Below are 23,829 nucleotides of genomic sequence, written 5' to 3' on the forward strand. Positions count from 1 at the left end.
TAAGATAAGAGCCAAAGGTTAAATAGCATAAAACTGGGGAGAAATACAGGCTTAATACTTTAAATGAATTATCGTACAACCATACCAGTGTTTTAACAAATGAACAAATGAGCTCTTCTTTCCTGGTGAGCACACCCGGACTCAAGTAAGCACCTCAACAGTCCTTGAAAGGCAACTTGGAAAGGCAGCTGTTGAATATTATGGGAAAATATGTTGTCATTTTCAATAAGCAAACTTAGAACGTCAACTTCTTCATGGCAAAATACAGAATAAGTATGGATTTAATTTAGTTTTCTAGGCATTGAATGTAAATATTGTGCATTTTTTTCTTTCCCATCTTTTGGGACAAAGGATCATGGCTGACCAAGTCTTTTTTTTTATTCTTAGAAACACTTATGCAACATCTTCCTTCTTCTAAATCTCTCAGTAAGAGAGAGTGCCAATTCTCCTCAATTATATTTTTCTAAATCAAAATTACAGCTATTGAGTATGGAACCTAGGAGGCTGAATGAGCTACTATGTTTGATGACTGTGGTTAGGTAATCGCAGAGTTGAAGGAGTTCAAAACCACCCTAGTGCGGGTAGTTCTCTTCCTTACCAACTTGTACCTAGTACTTTGTCTGTTTAACCCAAGCATGGCCCCCGTCTCCTGTTAACTTTGCTGTGTGTTCCTTACAGGGAGAACCAGGAGAAAGAGGGGAAGATGGTCTGCCTGGAAAACCAGGCCTTCGGGTATGGACTTTGCCTCTTTTTCCTGTTACGCTTGCTATTCTACGTGGTCTATTTGGGGTGCTGTGTGCATCTCGACTTATCATAAGCATAGCATCTGTATCAGCTGGTACTTGGCAGGAGACCAGTCAGTGAATTGAAAAGGGGCAGGGTTAAAGGCTCCAACCAGGATGGCAACCTGAGGCTGGCAACAACAGAACCAAGACCACCTCTAGGACAGAAAGCGCTAGAGGAGGGAGTGGTTCCTCAGAACCAAGATATGCAGCTGGAAGAGAGAGCCCCGACCCCCCTGAGAGCCGTGGCCTTGGGAAGAAGAACATCATCAGTGTCAGGCTTATCCTGGCAGGGAGGGAGTGGGAGGAACAGATATAAGTGCTCTCTCTCTCTGAACTGCGTTCTACCTCCACTGCGGTGCTTCCTAATGCCTTGACCCTACAGAAAGCCAGAGGGCGAGGAAAGCTAGCAGATGCTTTCCTTGCAATCTGTAGAGTTCAGCCTTCTCGGGCCGGCTTCCAGTGGGTGGTAAAGTGTGAAAAATGGACCTGAGCGGGAAATGGAGGCTCCCCAGCATGTGACCTGGACAGGGCAGCCCCTGTGAGTGGAGAGCCCTGAAGTGCCCTGTGTTGACGGTCACGCTTTGCCCAGGCTCCCTCCAGGCATGACTGCTGCCCTGCGAGGCTTTTCTGCTGGACCATGTGTGTGTGGTGTGAGTGTGCACGTGTGCGTTTGTGTGTGTGCACGCATGAAAACCTGTGGTGCTGAGGAGACAGTGGCCAGACAGGAGATTGTGGGGAGTTCTGCTCCTCTCACCCTCCACTCACAGGGCTCCCACTCTACTGGGATATGAACTACTGAAGCCCAGTGACCGGGTCTTAGTCAACTCTGCACCTCCCATTCCCCACCCACAGGCAAGCATTGCTAAGATATGCAGTACGGACTTGTCAGGTAGAAAATGCATGATCAAATTCAGCCCAGCCAGAGCACAGGAGTGGCCTGGACCCCACACAGTGGGGGATGCTGGCCCCGTGGGAGGGCACACCTTAGGGCATCCGTTTGCTGGCCAGGGAAGGTGCTGGTGGGCACATCCTGCGCCCTTATGTTCCCTATTGTTTCACTCTTTCATAAAGTGATCGTTTTTAAAAGACCCAATTAAAACCAAGCAGAAAAACACACAGATTAAATTGCATCCAAGCTGTCTCAAGCACACCCAGGTTGACTCAAACTGTGGAAAGAGTATTGCCAAGAGCCACTATGAACCTCCCACTTCCTGGATTCCAGATCCTAAGAACTCAGCCCTCACGTCCCCCATGAATGTACCAGTGTGTTCCAATAAGTCTCCCCATGACCACCGACAGGCACCATATCCTTTGTATTTTAAGATTCAATATTGTCATTTAAGTATACATCTATACTGATCCCCATGTCATTGAAATGTGATGACATGTAATTTGCTGGGTTTTTTTGTTTTGTTTTTTGTTTTTGTTTTTTAATGCATGTCCTGAGGTGGTTGTGTGTGTAGTGGAGTGAATCATGTGGTCTTAAAAGTACTCAGGCCTCCTTTCAGTGTTGGATTGATTGGATTGAAATTCTATCATCTTCCAGAAAGGATTGAAAGCATTTATCTAGGTTTGCTGTTCTTGACTTCACGAATTTCATGGAGTCAACCATACCTTATGGTTGTGTTTTCTCAAATTTGTGAATTGGCAAATCCTTCTGGGTTTATACTGTATAAACCCCACCTTTCTATTCAGTAATGAAGCAATCCATTCCCATCGAGTTTCTCATGCAGGGTTCTGTAGATGAAGGGGATTGATTATGACAATTATTGGGCTAAAATTACAGGAACCCTCTGGGGTTACTCTAGCTTTTGAATCTATGTGTTTTCTATTTCTGATAATCACTAATGGTTGAAAGATTCAGAGAAGCCTACTGCTTTATCTCATGTGTCATTTTTATTCAATTTCTAAGGCTCTGTGTTCAAAACATTTCTCTGAAAAGTTTAAAACTGAATTTCTGCAGTCATGATGCTTTTCCAGCATACTCTCGTAGTCCTAGAGGAGCCCTGGCAGAGGGTCTTGTTACTTTATTTTGACAAAGCATCAACTGAAGATAAAAATTCTTTTCCAAGATGATGATGACTAAGTCATGGATGGCAAATTTGTAAGAGTCCACTTAGGGGGTAAAGCTCTCTGCAGGATGAGCAGAGGCATCGATGTTTTGAGGCTCACTTCGAGAATTCAAGAAGATACCGTTTCACCTCCGTTGTGCCTTTGGATTGGTGTTCACAACCCAAATTCAGGGGGCACTTCAGATGGTCTTCAATTTTTTTTTAACCAAACTCAGCCCTTTATCCTTTCTCAGCATGTAAGAAGCAACGCCCACTGCAAATGTGCTACTATTCTAGCAGATTGAAAGCGACAATTTGAGTGACGAGTATTTGCACAATTCTGGTTAGAGCAATTCTTACTAATTGTGCTTGTAAACATTGGGAATTGATGGGAGCATCGGAGTGTGTCTAGAATTTTAATAAGTGCTGACTCCAGATGTGTGACACCAGCGCTACAGGATAAAATGTGTACTTACACTAAGCAACGCTTTTAATTACTTTTTTTTTGTCTTTCTCCTTGATAAGTTGGTAGTTCTGGCCTTCAGTACCAACTGAGTCTGGCATAGCTGCACACAAAATATAGCCTGCATACCACCTGTTCATTCATTCTTTCTTGCATCCATGCATTCATGAGAAAACCACATTTCCTTATTAAAATCCACACTGAAGGTTTCAGTAAATAGCATAATTAATATTAGAAATACACTGTCATTCAAGAAGCTAGTTATTTTAAAGACACATGGTTGGATACAGATGATAGTCCACACTCACCACCACCACCATCGCAAAGCTCTTTGCGTCAGTGATTTGTGAGAACCTGGTAAGTGCAGCAGCCTGATTGATGCTCTTGGATCAGAGATAAAGCCCCTCTGGCCCTGTGTTCCCCACTTCACCCTGACAACACAGTGCTAATTAGGAACTGTTTTAGTCCCCCCAAGGGACTAAACCTGGGCAACATAGTGAGACCCTTCCTCTACAGAATTTTTTAAAAAATCATTTGTGCATGGTGGTATGTGCCTATAGTCCCATCTACTCAGGAGGTTGAGGTGGATAATTTTTTGAGCCCAAGAGCTCAAGGCTGTAATGAGCTATGACTGCACCACTGCACTCTGGCCTGGGTAACAGAGTGAGACCCTGCCTTTAAAAAACTAAAACTAAAAATAAAAATGGGACAGTTCTAATAGTTGTTTCTTTTGGGGAAATCAAAAGACAATATGAGAAAGTGGATTCTGCTCTGCAAAAAATGCTAAACACTTTGGTCTTCAGAGCCCATGACTCTTGGGCCTCTAACCATGCCATATATTTGAAAATTAAGGGTTATGGCTGGCAAGTGCTGTGAATGTGTGAAGACAACTGGGGAATGGCAGTCATCTCTTTAAAGTGAATGGAGAATAATGGGGTATCTTTCATTGCGTTTTCAGGGAGAAACTGGCGAGCAGGGCCTGGCAGGCCGACCTGGAGAGAAGGTCTGTTTGTTTGTGCTTTTATTCATTCATTTTATTCATCCATTCATTGTTATATGCTAGGTCTCGTATAAATTATTTAGATGCCAAGAGGAATTAATCCTGGTCTTTGGGAGCTCACTATATGTCCAGGATAAAGTGGACATTGAAGAACAATTGAACAGATGTCAAGAGTGGTGGCCTGCAGGTGTTGGGGGCAGAGGAGAGGGCTTTCCAGACTTGGGGACTGTCAGAAAGGATGGTGAGAAGGGTGACATTGTTGCTGAGTCCCAAAGAAACAGGAAGGGTTAGACACCAGGAGAGGCAAAATAAGGGTTCCTGGGAAAGGAAACAGCTGAAGTAGACAAGAGCTTGGGGATGCTCCAGTGAAGAAAATTCTCTAGAATTCCCCTGTCTCCACTGCACTGCTTTCCATGTGATGTCCACTACGCCAGAACCACCGGAACATCTCCAGTTCCTGGAGAGCAGGAACTGAGAGCACATGGCCTGTAGCTTGGCCCCTGGGAGAGCCTTCCTGTTGACGCCTCGTGAATATTTTGTTCTCACAGGGAGAAGCAGGCCTCCCAGGGGCTCCAGGCTTCCCAGGTGTGAGAGGAGAGAAAGGAGACCAGGTAAGCGTGGCAGCTTCCTTCCTCCCACGCAGACACCTGGCCCATCTCCACAGAAAGCAGCCCCCTGTGGAGTCTCAGTCCCTCGGGAGAGTGGTCATTTTGACTGGGTGAAGAGTGTATTTCTCAGTGTTGCTGGAAGGGATGGGGAAGGGGAGAAGACTACTTGGGTCCTTGAGCTGGGACAAAGGACCATTGCTGGGAGATGTCTCTGGAAAGGGCAGAGCATTTTCAGATGAGATGGATGGGGTCGAGGGGTGGAAGGCACCATCTGTCAGGGACAAGTGGAGAATGAGGTGCTTCACGCCTAACTGACAGGTTCCCCTCTGAGTTGCACTTCACTGTGGTCACTCTGCTGATGAGGCAAGGACAAATGAGAGAGAGAGAAATATATACATGTATGTTTTTCCAGAGTCATGTTGCTGTTACCTGGAAGAGGCAGGAATTCAGCTCGGTTTGGGTTCTAATGTTTTCTAATTTTATCTTTTATTATAGGGAGAAAAAGGTGAACTGGGACTTCCAGGACTGAAAGGTGACCAAGGTGAAAAGGTAGGAGAAACTCGCTGTCATTCTGATCATCAATTATTATTCGTTGATTTTTTTCTAAAGGAAGAGATTTTCTGCAGAATATACTATATGTATGTATATATATATATTTTTAAATCAGAGTCTCACTCTGTCACCCAAGCTGGAGTGCAGTGGCATGATCTCAGCTCACCGCAACCTCTGCCTCCTGGGTTCAAGCCATTCTAGTGCCTCAGCTTCTAAAGTAGCTGGGATTACAGGCATGCCCCGCCACACCTGGCTAACTTTTGTGTTTTTAGTAGAGACGGGATTTCTCCATGTTAGCCAGGCTGGTCTTGAACTCCTGCAGAATTCCTGACCTCAAGTGATCTGTCCACCTTGGGTTTCCCAAGTGCCGGGATTACAGGCGTGAGCCACCATGCCCGGCCTATACTGAACCTTTACATTTCCACAGAATTTAGTTGTGTGCATGACTCCAAAGCTGCTTTTTGAGAAAATAATACGTTAGACATAAACCTCAAACTTTATTGTTCGCAATTGTAAACTTACAAAGAAGATAATAGTATCGGAGTTGACACCTTCATCTCACTGTCCATCCGTCCATCCACCCTTTGGTGCCTATGACACTCAAGCTCTGCCTGAGCTCCTGTCCTGCGCTGAGCGCTCGACGTGGCTTGTTTATGTTCAGCCTCTGTCTGAACACCACTGCCCCTTTCACAGATATAACAGATATGGTTAGCCCAGGTGCGAGGGCAATGGAGGCGCCAGTGGAGTGTGAAGAACGTGCTGAGCAAAAAACCCCGTGTGCCCTGACCCCAGTATCCTTTCCCCTGCATCGTTCATGAGCCCAGCGTGTCACTGCTTGTGTGGTTGGCCCGGGAGCCAGCCTGAGTCAAGGCAGACTCTGTCTAAATCAAGGGGCCATCATTGCATTTGCGGAGCCCTACTGTGTGCCCTGACGTGCACAGAGAGGCTTCGTCGGCGTTGTCTTCCAGGCATATACCATGTCCGTTAGGAGCGGCACAATCGAAATGGACGATGGAAGAGAATTCAATGACAGAGTAATTGCAGGTTGTGGACAGTGCTTAGGGAAGCCGATGGCATGCGGCCATACCCTCCAGGGCTAGGAACAGCAAGAGTGGGAAAGGACAAGAGGAGGGGGCTGTCCCAGAATCCAGAGAAGCTGGCAGCCATAGAAGGAGCCTGGCAGTCATTCTGGGCAGAAAAGCAGACAAAACCAGCTCCCCTGGCCTGACATCCTCAGCATCTCGTCCTGTCCTTCTCTGTCCTCTCCATCTCCTACCAGACCACCGGGAATCGGGGGACGAGGTCAATGAGACCATTGAGGTTGCCTCCTGGGTTGGAGAAAGGAACAGAGGTGGATATAAAGGGACAAACAGAAAACAGCCACTGGTATCCATAAGCATGTTTTGCACGTGAAAAGAGCTGAGACTCAGAGAGATTTTGAGGCATGCCTAATCTGCAGAACCACAGGTGGAGCTGCATGGCCAGCCCGGCCCACAGGGTCTGACTCTGATTGCTTTGGAGGGAGACTTCAGACCACCACTTGCCTTTAGCAACATGCAGGCAGGTTCGAGGAGGAAGAATGCACTTTTTAAACCAGTGTAACAGAGGATGCATGCCTACTCTCTCCAGCCTTCTTTTACAAAAACAAGATGGAGAATATGATGAACCCTAATTTGGCACAGGTGGTCTGGGAAAGAACATCCCTTACTATTTTCACCTCCTAAGGAATCGGATCCCTGGTCCCAGCCCCTTCTTAGAAGAGCAGCCCCCACTCTGAAGCCAAGCAAGCACCCAGGATAGTGCCTGGTCTAGAGAGCCACGTAGGTGCTTCACCTATAATATTTCAACTCATGTCAAAGCTCCAGAGAAACCTGTGCTGATCAGAAAACAGAACGGAATTTTTACAGACCTGCTTGGTTAGACAACTGCAGTTGCGTGAACCCCCATGACAGGTGGACTCATAGGGTGTGATGAGATTTTGTTGTGGATGGAGTCGGGTTGGGTGGGGGTTTAGACTGGAGTCAGCATGTGGCCCTCAGCCAGGATTTGGTCCGAATTTGTCCACTGGAAAATCGCTGATTAGTCTGACACACGCGTGAGCTGTTGCCGAAACCGCACATGCATGAGATGTTTGTCCATGGTCTTATTTGTCTGGAACACAAGCCTTTGCTAAAGCAGCGTGAGCTTGAACGGTGTGCAGGGAAGTCCTTGGTTCCATATACTTGGTATGTTTTGCAAGTTGCAATTTCTTGAGTTTTCCGTTTCTCACTCTGGTAATCTTCATAATGATGAACTATGAAGTCATTTCCATCTTAACCCCCAGTTTATAGATGAAAGAACTAAGGCATAGAGAGATGTACTGTCTTACCCACACTCACAGAACCAAATCCTGGCTGGGACTACATGCTGACTGCAGTCTAAAGCACGCCCCCCGACCCCATCCACGACAAAACCTCATCACACCCCAAGACTCCACCAGACAAAGGGGGTTCACACAACTGCAGTTCGTCAGTCAAAGGGCTCTCTTGCCAAGCAGGTCTCTAAAAATTCCACTGTGTTTTCTGCTCAGAGTGAGGGTGGGTGTGAGTCCAGACAGTTGGATTCTAAAATACATACTTTTAACCACAATGACTGACATCCTTTCTACTAGATTCTAACTTTTGCTTCTAGTTCTTACCCTTTCACCAAAGATATATCCATTTGCTCTGACAGTCATTGTCTAAGAGGACTGATAGGACTTGCCTTCTGCTGACAGAACACGTACCCTCTGCTGATAGAACACGTACCCTCTGCTGATAGAACACGTACCCTCTGCTGATAGAACACGTACCCTCTGCTGATAGAACACGTACCCTCTGCTGGTAGAACACGTACCCTCTGCTGGTAGAACACGTACCCTCTGCTGGTAGAACACGTACCCTCTGCTGACAGAACACGTACCCTCTGCTGACAGAACACGTACCCTCTGCTGACAGAACACGTACCCTCTGCTGACAGAACACGTACCCTCTGCTGATAGAACACGTACCCTCTGCTGGTAGAACACGTACCCTCTGCTGGTAGAACACGTACCCTCTGCTGATAGAACACGTACCCTCTGCTGGTAGAACACGTACCCTCTGCTGATAGAACACGTACCCTCTGCTGGTAGAACACGTACCCTCTGCTGGTAGAACACGTATCCTCTGCTGGTAGAACACGTACCCTCTGCTGGTAGAACACGTACCCTCTGCTGACAGAACATGTACTCTCTGCTGATAGAACACGTACCCTCTGCTGATAGAACACGTACCCTCTGCTGGTAGAACACGTACCCTCTGCTGGTAGAACACGTATCCTCTGCTGACAGAACATGTACCCTCTGCTGATAGAACACGTACCCTCTGCTGACAGAACACGTACCCTCTGCTGGTAGAACACGTACCCTCTGCTGGTAGAACACGTACCCTCTGCTGGTAGAACACGTATCCTCTGCTGACAGAACATGTACCCTCTGCTGATAGAACACGTACCCTCTGCTGACAGAACCCTCACCCGCTGCTGATAGAACCCTCACCCGCTGCTGGTAGAACCCTCACCCTCTGCTGGTAGAACCCTCACTCTCTGCTGGTAGAACCCTCACTCTCTGTTGGTAGAACATTTACCCACTGCTGATAGAACCCTACCCTGTGCTGGTAGAACCCTTACCCTCTGCTGATAGAACACATACCCTTTGCTGATAGAACATGTACCCTCTGCTGATAGAACACATACCCCCTGCTAATAGATGCTGATAGAACCCTTACCCTCTACCGGGCCATCACGAAGAAAATGACAATGAACAAGACATGGCCTAGCATTTAGGGATCTCAGGCTCTACAGGGGGTATAGGCATGGACAGGGTTGGGAGTCCCACCCTGAGTAAGACACTGTACCAGGTGTTTGCTTTTCTTGCTGTTTCATGCTCAGCCTCTGACCAAATGCAGCTCTAGTTTCACGGCAACTTTATAAACACCGGCCCCAAACCCCTCTTAGGAGTTTATGTGTGCATGCCTGCAGCTTAGTGGAAAGAGCACCATTCTTGGAGCCATAATGCTGGCCTGGAGTATGGTCCTGGTTCTACCTGCTGTGTGGCATCTTCTCTGACCTTCCTGTGCCTTGGTTTGCCAGCCCAATAATGAGCCTCTGGGTTGTTAAAGAGCATAAGGATTTCCTGTTGGTGGATGACTTGTGGCAGGCTCACCGAGTGTAGGACTGTCCTGAGCACCGTCTGTGTAGGGACTTAGGCAATCTCAGGCCAACCCTGTGAGGGGTTGCTGCTGTCAACAACATCCCCACTTGATAGATGAGGAAACCAAGGCACAGAAAAGCTAAATCGCTTGCCCAGAGCTGCATGAATAGAGGTTTAGAGTCGAGATGTAAACCCTGGCAGTGCACATGGAAAGTCCTGGCTCTTAGCACACCACGCCACACCCTAGGCCTTCCCTGGGGCTGCCTCAGGAGGAATGGCGCCCACACACCCAGAGGGGTCTTGCATCCTTCCTCCTCCTGCATGATGCTTTTCAGGGTGCCCCATTCTCCCAAGTTTACTTTCTCCCCTCCAATTTCCAGCTCTCTTTCTGCGCTGGTGCTTTCTGGGCTCCAGGCAGTGTCTCCCATCCCCCTTCTCTGGGGCTGGAGGCTGAGGACTTTACTCAAGGCGGACTTGTGGTCTATAAATAGAGAGCCCAGAGTGGAAAAGGCTCTGCCTCAGTAAGCCATTCAAGCCTGCTGCTGCCGTGGACTTTTCAGAAATGCAATTTCTATTTGAGAAACTCATTTCCAGAATGCAAAGGCTCAGCGAGACCATAAAGCCCCTTTGATTACTTGGACAGAATTGCCAGGGCCATGGCAGTCACATTCAAGCTTCCAAAGAATCTGGTTTGCCTTTCTTTTCCTCCGGAGAAATATGTGATAATTGACAATTTTGGTCAGAAAATCCAAAAGAAGACATTAAAGCAACATTGCCCTCTTCTGACTATGCCTTGCCTGTCTCTGCCTCTGCTTTTCCCTTCACGTCCCCTGCTCTTCCCCATTACTGGCACTTAGGCCTACAGCGTCAGGGAAGGGTGTGTCTGATGCCCCTGTCCCAGCAAGGGGTGCTGACAGTCAAACACCTCATGGAGGAGCTGAGATTAGAACCCAGGCCTGTTGCATTAACCCTAACACCCATTGATCCTTCTTAGTCAAGCCTCTTTTCCAAAGGCAGAGAGCCCTCATGGGTCTACCTGCTCCAGCTCGCTGTTCTTCCCTTGCCCACAGCCCTCAGGATGAGGAGGCTGTTTCCAAAGGGCAGTCTTCATGCCTTCAGGGTGAGAGACACATCTCTCCTCCAGCCCTCTTCTCATTGATACCCGTTCATGCATTCGACTGGGAAAACGCTTAACTTTGATCATTTGGACATTTTAATTGAGAGTAAATTGGTTTAGATGAGATTGGTTCTGGAGCTTGAGTTCAACAATGTCAGAAAGAAAATTGGGTAAAATCAAATAATACACAGTAACACCAAGAAAGTGCTTTTCTTTCGGAAGCTACTGGAACTTTAATCAGAGCAACGCAACACAATTGTAAAGGGCATGCATTCTGAGCTTAAAACCAGGCTCAGTCATTTGCAGAATGTGTGACTTAGGGCGGGTTCATTGACGTTTTTATGCCTCTTCATCTGTGAAATGGAGATATATACATACATTATGGGCATTGCTACAAAGATGAAATGCATTCACACATGTAAACTACTTAAACCAGGAGCTGGAATCAAATGCTAAATAACAATAGAAATAATGGTAGAAAAGGATACAACATTTTATAATTATATTATTGTTGTTGACTAAGGGCGAACTTGTCCCTCTCTAAGCCAACTTTATTCATGCATTTATCTATTTCGTAACCATATTTAGAAGGCTTGCAATAGAGCCAGTCCTGGACTGGTTTGAGAAATGGATCTAGACATAGACACCTGTCCCCTGGGACCATGTGGCACACATGAAATGACAGGCTTTGGAAACTGTATTCACTCACCGTGGGCAGTATTGTGTGGAACATCTCAGTGACGTCTTTTCCTCAGGCCAGATGCAATAACACTATACTACTTATGGTCTCACTCAATCTCTGTGCCATGCTGTGAGCTGTATGTATTATCACCATCATTGTTCTGCAAAGAGAAAACTTGACAAATTAGGTAAAATAATTTATGAAATGGTATAGTTAGGTTTCCAGCTCAGGTGATTCAACTCCCTAGCCTGTGTTGCTTATAGGAATGTAACACTGTTCCCCCCAGGTTCCTGAGTAGAGTCCACTCCTTCAGGGGGGTGAGGCAGGGTCCACTGGCATCCCTAAGATAGCTGGCCTTCAAATGTGTCATTGTGCTCAGGGCACATGTGTGGGAATGTTTGCTGTAACAAATCAACATTAGTTATGATTGCAATCAGAGGAAAACCACATAAATGTCATCAACAGGAAGATGGATAAGAAATAACTTTATTACCATTTATTAATTATACTTTAAGTTCTAGGGTACATGTGCACAACATGCAGGTTTGTTACATATGTGTACACGTGCCATGTTGGTGTACTGCACCCATTAACTCATCGTTTACATCAGGTATGTCTCTTAATGCTACCCCTTCCCCCTACCCCACGACAGGCCCCAGTGTCTGATGTTCCTTACCCTGTGTCCAGGTGTTCTCATTGTTCAGTTCCTACCTGTGAGTGAGAACATGCGGTGTTTGGTTTTCTGTCCTTGTGATAGTTGCTCAGAATGATAGTTTCCAGCTTCATCCATGTCCCTGCAAAGGACATGAACTCATCCTTTTTTATGGCTGCATAGTATTCCTTGGTGTATATGTGCCACATTTTCTTAATCCAGTCTGTCATTGATTGACATCTGGGTTGGTTCCAAGTCTTTGCTATTGTGAATAGTGCCACAATGAACATATGTGTGCATGTGTCTTTATAGCAGCATGATTTATAATCCTTTGGATATATACCCACTAATGGGATGGCTGGGTCAAATGGTATTTCTAGTTCTAGATCCTTGAGGAATCGTCACATTGTTTTCCACAATGGTTGAACTAGTTTACAGTCCCACCAACAGTGTAAAAGCGTTCCTATTTCTTCACATCCTCTCTAGCTCCTGTTGTTTCCTGACCTTTTAATGATCGCCATTCTAACTGGTGTGAGATGGTATCTCATTGTGGTTTTGATTTGCATTCCTCTGATGACCAGTGATGATGAGCATTTTTTCATGTGTCTGTTGGCTGCATAAATGTCTTCTTTTGAGAAGTGTCTATTCATATCCTTTGCCCACTTTTTATGGGGTTGTTTGATTTTTTTCTTGTAAATTTAAGTTCTTTGTAGATTCTGGATATTAGCCCTTTGTCAGATGGGTAGATTGTGAAAATTTTCTCCCATTCTGTAGGTTGCCTATTCACTCTGATGGTAGTTTCTTTTGCTGTGCAGAAGCTCTTTAGTTTAATTAGATCCCATTTGTCTATTTTGGCTTTTGTTGCCATTGCTTTTGGTGTTTTAGTCATGAAGTCCTTGCCCATGCCTATGTCCTGAATGGTATTGCCTAGGTTTTCTTCTAGGGTTTTTATGGTTTTAGGTCTAACATTTAAGTCTTTAATGCATCTTGAATTTATTTTTGTATAAGATGTAAGGAAAGGATCCAGTTTCAGCTTTCCACATATGTCTAGCCAGTTTTCCCAGTATCATTTATTAAATAGGGAATCCTTTCCTCATTTCTTGTTTTTGTCAGGTTTGTCAAAGATCAGATGGTTGTAGATGTGTGGTATTATTTCTGAGGGCTCTGTTCTGTTCCATTGGTCTATATCTCTGTTTTGGTACCAGTACCATGCTGTTTTGGTTACTGTAGCCTTGTAGTATAGTTTGAAGTCAGGTAGCATGATGCCTCCAGCTTTGTTCTTTTGGCTTAGGATTGTCTTGGCAATGTGGGGTCTTTTTTGGTTCCATATGAACTTTAAAGTAGTTTTTTCCAATTCGGTAAAGAAAATCATTGGTAGCTTAATGGGGATGGCATTGAATCTATAAGTTACCTTGGGCAGTATGGCCATTTTCACAATATTGATTCTTCTATCATGAGCATGGAATATTCTTCCATTTGTTTGTGTCCTCTTTTATTTCATTGAGCAGTGGTTTGTAGTTCTCCTTGAAGAGGTCGTTTACATCCCTTGTAAGTTGGATTCCTAGGCATTTTATTCTCTTTGAAGCAATTATGAATGGGAGTTCACTCATGATTTGGCTCTTTGTTTGTCTGTTATTAATATATAGGAATGCTTGTGATTTTTACACGCTGATTTTGTATCCTGAGACTTTGCTGAAGTTGCTTATCAGCTTAAGGAGATTTTGGGCTGAGATGATGGATTTTCTAAATACACAATCATGTCATCTGCAAACAGGGACAATTTAATTTCCTCTTTTCCTAATTGAATACCCTTTATTTCTTTCTCCTGCCTGATTGCCCTGGCCAGAACTTCCAACACTATGTTGAATAGGAGTAGTGAGAGAGGGCATCCCTGTGTTGTGCCAGTTTTCAAAGGGAATGCTTCCAGTTTTTGCCCATTCAGTATGATATTGGCTGTGGGTTTGTCATAATTAGCTCTTATTATTTTGAGATACATCCCATCAACACCTAGTTTACTGAGAGTTTTTAGCATGAAGGGCTGTTGAATTTTGTCAAAGGCCTTTCCTGCATCTATTGAGATAATCATGTGGTTTTTGTCTTTGGTTCTGTTTGTATGATGGATTACGTTTATTGTTTTGCATATGTTGAACCAGACTTGCATCCCAGGGATGAAGCACACTTGATCATGGTGGATAAGCTTTTTGATGTGCTGCCAGATTCGGTTTGCCAGTATTTTATTGAGGATTTTTGCATCAATGTTCATCAGGGATATTGGTCTAAAATTTTCTTTTTTTGTTGTGTCTCTGCCAGGCTTTGGTATCAGGATGACTCTGGCCTCATAAAATGAGTTAGGGAGGATTCCCTCTTTTTCTATTCATTGGAATAGTTTCAGAAGGAATGATACCAGCTCCTCTTTGTATCTCTAGTAGAATTTGGCTGTGAATCTGTCTGGACCTGGACTGTTTTTGGTTGGTAGGCTCTTAATTATTGCCTCAATTTCAGAGCCTGTTATTGGTCTCTTTAGGGATTCAGCTTCTTCTGTTTGGTCTTGGGAGGGTGTATGTGTCCAGGAATTTATCCATTTCTTCTAGATTTTCTAGTTTATTTGCATAGAGGTGTTTATAGTATTCTCTGATGGTAGTTTTATTTCTGTGGGATTGTTGGTGATATCCCCTTTATCAATTTTTATTGCATCTATTTGAGTCTTCTCTCTTTTCTTCTTTATTAGTCTTGCTAGCGGTCTGTCAATTTTGTTGATCTTTTCAAAAAACCAGCTGCTGGATTCATTGATTTTTTTTTGAAGTTTTTTTTGTGTCTCTGTCTACTTCAGTTCTGCTCTAACCTTAGTTATATCTTGTCTTCTGCTAGCTTTTGAATGTGTTTGCTCTTGCTTCTCCAGTTCTTTTAATTTGTGATGTTAGGGTGTCAATTTTAGATCTTTCCTGCTTTCTCTTGTGGGCATTTAGTGCTATAAATTTCTCTCTACACACTGCTTTAAATGTATCCCAGAGATTCTGGTATATTGTATCTTTGTTCTCATTGGTTTGAAAGAACATCTTTATTTTTGCCTTCATTTTATCATGTACCCAGTAGTCATTCAGGAGCAGGTTGTTCAGTTTCCATGTAGTTGAGCGGTTTTGATTGAGTTTCTTAATCCTGAATTCTAGTTTGATTGCACTGTGGTCTGAGAGACAGTTTGTTATAACTTCTGTTCTTTTGCATTTGCTGAGGAGTGCTTTACTTCCAACAATGTGGTCAGTTTTGGAATAAGTGCCATGTGGTGCTGAGAAGAATGTATATTCTGTTGATTTGGCATGGAGAGTTCTGTAGATGTCTATTAGGTCTGCTTGCTGCAGAGATGAGTTCAAGTTCTGGATATCTTTGTTAACTTTCTGTCTCATTGATCTGTCTAAGGTTGACAATGGGGTGTTAAAGTCTCCATTATTATTGTGTGGGAGTCTAAGTCTCTTTGTAGGTCTCTAAGGCCTTGCTTTATGAATCTGGGTGCTCCTGTATTGGTTGCATTTATATTTAGGATAGTTAGCTCTTCTTGTTGAATTGATCCCTTTACCACTATGTAATAGCCTTCTTTGTCTCTTTTGATCTTTGATGGTTTAAAGTCTGTTTTATCAGAGACTAGGATTGCAACCCTGCTTTTTTTTTGTTTTCCATTTGCTTGGTAGATCTTCCTCCATCCCTTTATTTTGAGCCTATGTGTGTCTCTGCGTGTGAGATGGGTCTCCTGAATACAGCACACTGATGGGTCTTGACTCTTTATCTAATTTTCCAGTCTGTGTCTTTTAACTGGAGCATATAGTCCATTTACATTTAAGGTTAATATTGTTATATGTGAATTTGATCCTGTCATTATGATGTTAGCTGGTTATTTTGCTTATTAGTTGATGCAGTTTCTTCCTAGCATGTATGGTCTTACAATTTGGCATGTTTTTGCAGTGGCTGGTACTGGTTGTTCATTTCCATGTTTAATGCTTCCTTCAGGAGCTCTTGTAAGGCAGGCCTGGTGGTGACAGAATCTCTCAGCATTTGCTTGTCTGTAAAGGATTTTATTTCTCCTTCAGTTATGAAGCTTAGTTTGGCTGGATATGAAATTCTGGGTTGAAAATTATTTTCTTTAAGAATGTCGAATATTGGCCCCCACTCTCTTCTGGCTTGTAGAGTTTCTGCTGAGAGATCTACTTTTAGTCAGATGAGCTTCCCTTTGTGGGTAACCCAACCTTTCTCTCTGACTGCCCTTAAGATTTTTTCCTTCATTTCAACTTGGATGAATCTGACAATTATATGTCTTGGAGTTACTCTTCTTGAGGAGTATCTTCATGGCATTCTCTGTATTACCTGAATTTGAGTGTTGGTTTGCCTTGCTAGGTTGGGGACGTTCTCCTGGGTAATATCCTGCAGAGTGTTTTCCAGCTTGGTTCCATTCTCCCCGTCACTTTCAGGTACATCAATCAGATGTAGATTTGGTCTTTTCACATAGTCCCATATTTCTTGGGGGCTTTGTCTGTTTCTTTTTACTCTTTTTTCTCTAGACTTCTCTTCTTGTTTCATTTCATTCATTTGATCTTCAATCACTGATACCCTTTCTTTCACTTGATTGAATCGGCTACTGAAGCTTGTGCATGCATCACATAGTTCTCATGCTATGGTTTTCTACTCCGTCAGGTCATTTAAGGTCTTCTTTATGCTGTTTATTCTAGTTAGCCATTCATCTAATCTTTTTTCAAGGTTTTAGCTTCTTTGCGATGGGTTTGAACATCCTCCTTTAGGTTGGAGAAGTTTATTACTGATCGTCTGAAGCCTACTTCTGTCAGCTCGTCAAAGTCATTCTCCATCCTGCTTTGTTCCATTGCTGGCGAGGAGCTGCATTCCTTTGGAGGACATGAGGCACTTTGATTTTTAGAATTTTCAGCTTTTCTGGCCTGGTTTTTCCCCATCTTTGTGGTTTTATCTACCTTTGGTCTTTGATGATGGTGACGTACAGATGGGGTTTTGGTTTGGATGTCCTTTCTGTTTGTTAGTTTTCCTTCTAATAGTCAGGACCCTCAGCTGCAGATCTGTTGGTGTTTGCTGGAGGTCCACTCCAGACCCTGTTTGCCTGGGTATCATCAGTGGAGGCTGTAGAACAGCAAATATTGCAGAACAGTAAATGTTGCTGACTGATCCTTCCTCTGGAAGCCTCGTCTCAGAGGGGCACCTGGCTGTATGAGGTGTCAGTTGGCCCCTCCTTGGAGGTGCCTCCCAGTTAGGCTACTTGGGGGTCAGGGACCCACTTGAGGAGGCAGTCTCTCTGTTCTCAGATCTCAAACTCCATGCTGGGAGAACCACTACTCTCTTCAAAGCTGTCAGACTAGGATGTTTAAGTCTGCAGAAGTTTCTGCTGCCTTTTGTTCAGCTATGTCCTGCCCCCAGAGGTGGAGTCTACAGAGGTAGGCAGGTCTTCTTGAGTTGTGGTGGGCTTCACCCAGTTCGAGCTTCCTGGCCGCTTTGTTTACTGACTGAAGCCTCAGCAATGGCGGACGCACCTCCTCCAGCCTCGCTGCTGCCTTGCAGTTTGATCTGAGACTGCTGTGCTAACAGTGAGCGAGGCTCCGTGGGTGTGTGGGACCCTCTGAGCCAGGTGCAGGATATAATCTCCTGGTGTGTTGTTTGCTTAGACCATTGGAAAAGCACAGTATTAGGGTGGGAGTGTCCCGATTTTCCAGTTACCATCTGTCATGGCTTCCCTTGGCTAGGAAAGGGAATTCCCCAGCTCCTTGCACTTCCCAGGTGAGGTGATGCCCCACCCTGCTTTGGCTCACACTCTGTGGGCTGTACCCACTGTCCAACAGTGAGATGAACCCAGTACCTCAGTTGGAAATGCAGAAATCACCCATCTTCTGCGTTGCTCACACTGGGAGCTGTAGACTGGAGCTGTTCCTATTCAGCCATCTTGGAACCCCCCTCACTTTATTACCGGTTACACAATAGAATAGTGTATAGTGATATAAATGATCTACCACTACACTTATCAATATGGATACTTCTCAAAACAATGTTTTTATATGTCTGAAATAGTTTATAATTTGGAATGTACGTATGTAAATTTGTATATATGTATATATGTATGTATCTATGAAGGTAGGTGTAGGGTGGGTGATTCTGTTGTCTCAGGAGAACAGTGTTAGCTGATCTGTCACAGCATAAGCAGAGTTGGGAGGAGGATTAATGATCATGGATTTTCCATTTCTCCATCTAGGGTGAAGCTGGTCCTGCAGGCCCTCCCGGGTTACCTGGAACTGTAAGTTACTCTGCTTCTAATTCTTTCTCCTCTGAATTCCTATGATATTGGGATTCATACTCCCCCTCTACCAACCACCACTACTTAGTTTTAAATATCTCCCCTATTGGTGTTTGCCAATAGCTAGGCCTATTCCTAGGTCCTACAAACCAAAAATATATACACTTCTCTAAGAACCATCCTATGCTTATTGATTTATTCAGCAAAAGCACAATTATTTATCAGAATGGGTGCTAGATACTGAGAATACATATCTGCCTGTCACATTTGGGGAAACTGAGGTCCAGAGACAAGAAGCAGTTTGCCCGGGGTAAGACTGTACTACCATGACCCAGGAACTGGCCTTCATTCATCTGCCCTCTATACGTGTTAGGGTGGGCATGGCAAGTTGGTGTTGAGTATCAGTAAGAGCGTGGGCTTTGAGGGCACGAAGACCTGGCTCCCAGCTCTGTCATTCACCAGCATTGTGGTCATAGTTATGGTCTAACAAAGTCAGTTTTCTCGTCTGTTAAAAAATATTATACCCAGCTATCTTGTACATATGGAGTGAAAGTTAACTGAAACAGTACAAAATATTTAGCAGAGTTTCTGGTGCATTATAAATATTAAAAAGTTTAGAACCTGCTATTATTATTATTTATCTTACTCCCAAGAACTGTATAAGGGGGAACATTTTTCTTTTTTATTTTTTTCCATTTTAATGTTTCTTCCTGGTCTTGAGATCCTCTGTTTTGACCACCTGATTTCAGGGAAGTTTGCACATGGCTTCTTGGGCTGGCCCTGACCCTATACATGTATCAGGAGTTGGCCAGTTACTATCCCCCTCAGGGGATACCAGGAGAGGAGAGAGCCTGTGCACTCAGAAATCCCATTTGTAGTGTGGCAAAGAATCTTACTCTGTGTTTTTTGTCAAACCGAAATCATTATTCCACAACTCTGTCTCCTCCCCAGCAACACTCATCAAAATGAGACTCAGACATTCCATAAGGGTGTTGGAAGAAATTGGAAACATAACTTTGGAGTTGGAATTAGTCATATCAAATTTTTGTTTAAGGTTGATAACCTACAGCACTGGCAGGGGTGCAGAGCAGCAAACACTCTCATACCATTTTGGTGAGAGAACTGATTGGGCACACCTATTTGAGAAGTTACTTGGCAGTACCAATATATCACAAGGTGCCTACCCCTTAGCTTAGATATTCCATGTCTAGGCATTTATCCTGCAGAAATATTTGTATGTGTGCATTTTTAAAAGCATGTATAAGGATATGCATTGTAGTGTCACTTATGACAATAAAAAATTAGAAACAGACCACACAATCATAAGCATAAAATTAAGTGAATCACAAAATATCTGCATCATGGAATTCTACAAATTGATATGCATACAATATGTGTATGGTCTTGAAAAGATAGTGATATTCAAATTAAATGGAACAAGGCAAATTAAGTGGAAAAAATTGATTAGTCAATCACTGCATATTGAAAGATGAAGAGCACAGGCTCCCCAGGCCACCTATGTGGATGCCAGTTCCTGTCCTGACATTCACCAGCAGCTGGAACTTCATTCTGTGGTTTGCTTCTGTGTCCTCCAATTTTCTTATCCATAAGACAGGACAGAAACAGATAGTCCACCTCTTAAGAGTTATTGTGAGACCACATGAGTGAAGGCCTGTCAATGACTCTTAAGTAACCATGTATAGTCGCTGTTACTATTTGTATAACTTGCACAAAGTTATATATTTCTAAACATTTATAATTGTGTGGAAATATATAGGAAACATTTAAAAAATATGGTAAACTGAAAAACAGTGCCTTCTGGAAAACGGATGGGAATTGGGGACATGGAAGGCAAGGTATAGGAAGCTCCTTTTTTCCTTCTTCTTTTAATGTATTGTGACTTAGGACCATTATCTATGATGTTTTTTGTGCATTTACGGCTTCTTTTGGGCCCCTGCTGGGACCCAGGCATCTGCATGGATCAGATCTGTCAGAGCTTGTAGTCTAGTGAAGAAGATAAACTAATCCTACAGTGGCAAAGATACACCTACATTGCAAATGATAGTAAATGTGATCCAGGAAAAGAACAAGATGCATCAACAAGAATCACATGGGGACCCAAGTTATATTTGCATGGTGGAGAGGGAAGAGGGATCCGTGAAGACACGACATTTAAAAGACAGCTGTGGGTCTCCATATGACCTTTGTTAGTCATAGATACGGAGAGGACAGTACGTTCCAGGTGAGGGGAACAGTATTTGCAAAAGCTTTGAAGCTGGAGAAAGTGTGACACCTAAGAAGCCTTAAACACAGCCTAGGTGTGGGTGGCCAGACTGAAGGAGCCTGCAGGGGCCAGTATGCCAGAGTCTTTGTAGTCTGGGCTCTGTCAAGTGGGATGTCCCCACCCCCGCTGCTCTCCCCAACCTGGTCTACTATGCACCTGCATCCCTGCCTGATGCCCAGCAGATGGCAGTAGTGAAAATAAGACATTGTGACATGAATCCAGTGTCCCAGGCAGGGCTCTTATGGACACCTGCAGGGAAGAATGTTTCTTTCCCATTTTACTGATGAGGACGTAGAAGCTGAGGAGACATGTCCAAGGTCACACAGGGTTTGGAGCTCAGGTCTTGTGCCTCCAGGGCTCCTGAATATAACCACTATGCATTTCTGCCTTCATAAATAAATAGCCAGGGATTTTAAAGGAAGATATGAATCTAATTTTCAAAACTAATAAGCATTCCAGGAAGCTTTGGGGCTGTATTCTTTCACTTGTAAATCTCACCAAGGCAGGTTTTAAAAATGAAACACTGGGTTCCTTGATGCCCATCTTTCTAATCTCTGTGGTTTCCTTTTCAGACATCCCTGTTCACACCACATCCACGGATGCCTGTAAGTAGCAGCGGTGCCTCAGGGTGCCCAGCATGCCTCAGCCTGGCAGGCGATGTCTGGTGTGGCCTGGGAACCTGGACCGGGTGGGGTGGGGACTCAGCCCCATTGCGCTTGTCACTGTCGGGCATCGGGGCTGCTGGGCTTGCCCTGAAAACAGGTGGAGAAAGGACCTTGCAGGGAACTGGCTCCAGGGTCAGGCAGGACATTCCAGGGGCCTAGAAGTCACCTCTCATAGCTAAGAGCAAAGGCCGGGCCTCTCTGGGAAAAGTTAATTCTTCAGTAACACAGAGAGAGGCTGGTGGTTTTGAGGAGAACAGAATTATTTGAGATGCCAGAAGATGAGAGTCAGAGAGAGGCAAAGACGTTCCCCATGGATAATGGCAGTGAAGGAGACCAGAGATAGGGGTGTCAAGAGGGGATCCCATTCTCAGAGAGGCTGTTCAGAGGACTGGAGCCTGAGACGTAACCAGGGGTGTGCCAGATGGACGGAGGGCGATGCTGGCTACTTCCACACACAAAAACACGTGGCAGGAAATAAAGCTTATCATCACTGTGACCTCTAGAAACCTTTTTCCTCTCTTTTCATGAATGACTCTTCAGAAAATAGGTGTTTTCAGGATCTCTTTATGCTGCTGGCAACCCTGCAGCCAGAAAACATGACATTGTTTCTTTTGCTGCCTTTGATGCAGTTCTGCTATCAGGGCTTGACCTGCGGGACAGCTGAGAGGCTGGGGTAGATGTCCATTTCAGCTGTTGCTAACTTTGTTTATTTAATATTAAGTCGATTCCATTTTAAAAGCTTAAAAGAATCCTGTGTGTGATGCAAAAGAAGGAAGCAGGTAGAGAGACTGAGTCAGGTGCTGAAATCACTGCAGGAGAAGGAAGGATTTTGTGTTTGAGAAGCATCACGGGGAGGTGGGGGCATCCTGGGGCAGCACAGACTCGGGGAGAAGTGGGTGAGAGACTCTGCGGGAAAGAGCAGGTGCACAGGCTCTGGCTGTGAGCCTTTCCTGAAGGGAGAGAAGGCCCTGATGTGAAAGGAGCCCTCTTGTCACTGAGCTGTCAACCATTAGAGGGCGCTGCCTCACTGCCCACCTGTCCTTGAAAATGGTCCATCTGTTTCTTTGCTGAGACCTAGTTTTCTCAATTATAAAATTGGGACAATAAAAATACGCTTTCAGGATTAAATGCAAATAACAGGATATTTGCACTTTATGTAAAACACTTAGAACTCTGCTCCGCTCTGGCAGAGACAGGCACTCACTGCGTAAGGGACACAGCCCCTCTCTCACCTGCAGGGCAGCACTCACTGCTTGAGGAGCTCCCTTCCCTGCCTACCACCCTGGTTTCTCACCTGCTCTCGCAGACAGGGGCTTGGAAGGGCAGAGCACCCCATGCAGCAGCTCAGCTCCGGGCATTTTCCTGGCACTGCTACAGCCAAGGCTCCTAACAGCCTTGAGGGAGTGGCACCTGTGTCCATCTTACAGGTGCTGGTCCTGCAGCTCAGAGGTGCTAGGGAGCTTGCCAAGAAGGCCCTACCTGCGAGATAGGAATGAGGGGCTAGTGTGTCAGTCATAGCGCACTGGATGGAGCGTCTGTACTGCCTTTGCTTCAGCTCGGGCTGGCTGTCCTGTGCAAGGGGCTTCCCATCACACTGCCTGTCCCTTCCACTGGTCGCCTGCCTTTTCCTGGACCACCTCCATGTATTACCTCGCCATGCCCCTGACATCTGTGGGCCTCCCTCCCTCAGGTCCACCCTGAGCCCCTCAGGGTTGAGACAAGCCTACATGTCCAACCTCTCCTTAAAGGAATTGCTCTGTAAAAACACAATTTCCAGAGCATTCCACTGGGAAGGCACATGAGGGGCCTGTTCCACCCTCCCCTTTGAGTCCCAGCACTGACATCCTTCCTGCAGGCTCTGCATTGCTGTGGGAGCCTGGGAGCCAGGAAGTCACTCTCAGATGCAAACAAGGAAATTATGCCTATGAAAAAAAAAGTTTCATTGTGGACAATTGCCTGAGTCTCCCTGGGACTGTCTTCGTCGCCATGGCAACCCATGCTTGTATTGATGGGTTTGGAAAGTGTTATTCTGTTTGACTTCTCCCTGCTCTCCTCAGGCACATGCCTTTGAGTCCCTGCAGTGCAGGAAGAGGCTGGGGAGAGAGCAATTTAGAGGGGTGTTAAGGTCTGCCGCATAATGAAGGAAGAGAATGGAAAGGAGAAGAGGAAGTAGAGGGAGAAGCCCGACTCATTTTGTTGCCCTCTCTGGGACTGAGGAGGCTCCTGGGGATAGCTGGTGGCTGCACCTGATGAGGTGAGAGGGTGCTGGTGGTTTGCAAAGGACAGAGCAGGCATATCTCTGGGGTCTGCAGATGTCAAAACCTTTGCTGGAGGATGGAGGGACAGGCAGCCTCGTGCTTGGGGAAGTTGCAGTGGAGAACTCAAACAAGGTTTTGTAACTGGAGGCTCATCAGTTCCAAAGCAGCTGTCTTAGGAAGGCTCTGTCCAACCAGCCTGATTCTACC

General features: G+C 45.0%; 1 protein-coding gene across 1 annotated transcript in view; it reads left to right on the forward strand.

The window, feature by feature from the left end:
- The window catches only part of COL22A1 (collagen type XXII alpha 1 chain), a 298,462-nt gene that overhangs the window by 165,120 nt on the left and 109,513 nt on the right, over positions 1-23,829 (forward strand). The window contains exons 26-31 of the mRNA XM_050800296.1: positions 679-732; positions 4,258-4,302; positions 4,848-4,910; positions 5,403-5,456; positions 18,374-18,415; positions 21,272-21,304. Coding sequence (XP_050656253.1) covers positions 679-732; positions 4,258-4,302; positions 4,848-4,910; positions 5,403-5,456; positions 18,374-18,415; positions 21,272-21,304 — 291 coding nt within the window. The remainder of the gene's footprint in view (positions 1-678; positions 733-4,257; positions 4,303-4,847; positions 4,911-5,402; positions 5,457-18,373; positions 18,416-21,271; positions 21,305-23,829) is intronic.

Source organism: Macaca thibetana, chromosome 8, assembly GCF_024542745.1.
Source record: "Macaca thibetana thibetana isolate TM-01 chromosome 8, ASM2454274v1, whole genome shotgun sequence".
NCBI lineage: Eukaryota > Metazoa > Chordata > Mammalia > Primates > Cercopithecidae > Macaca > Macaca thibetana.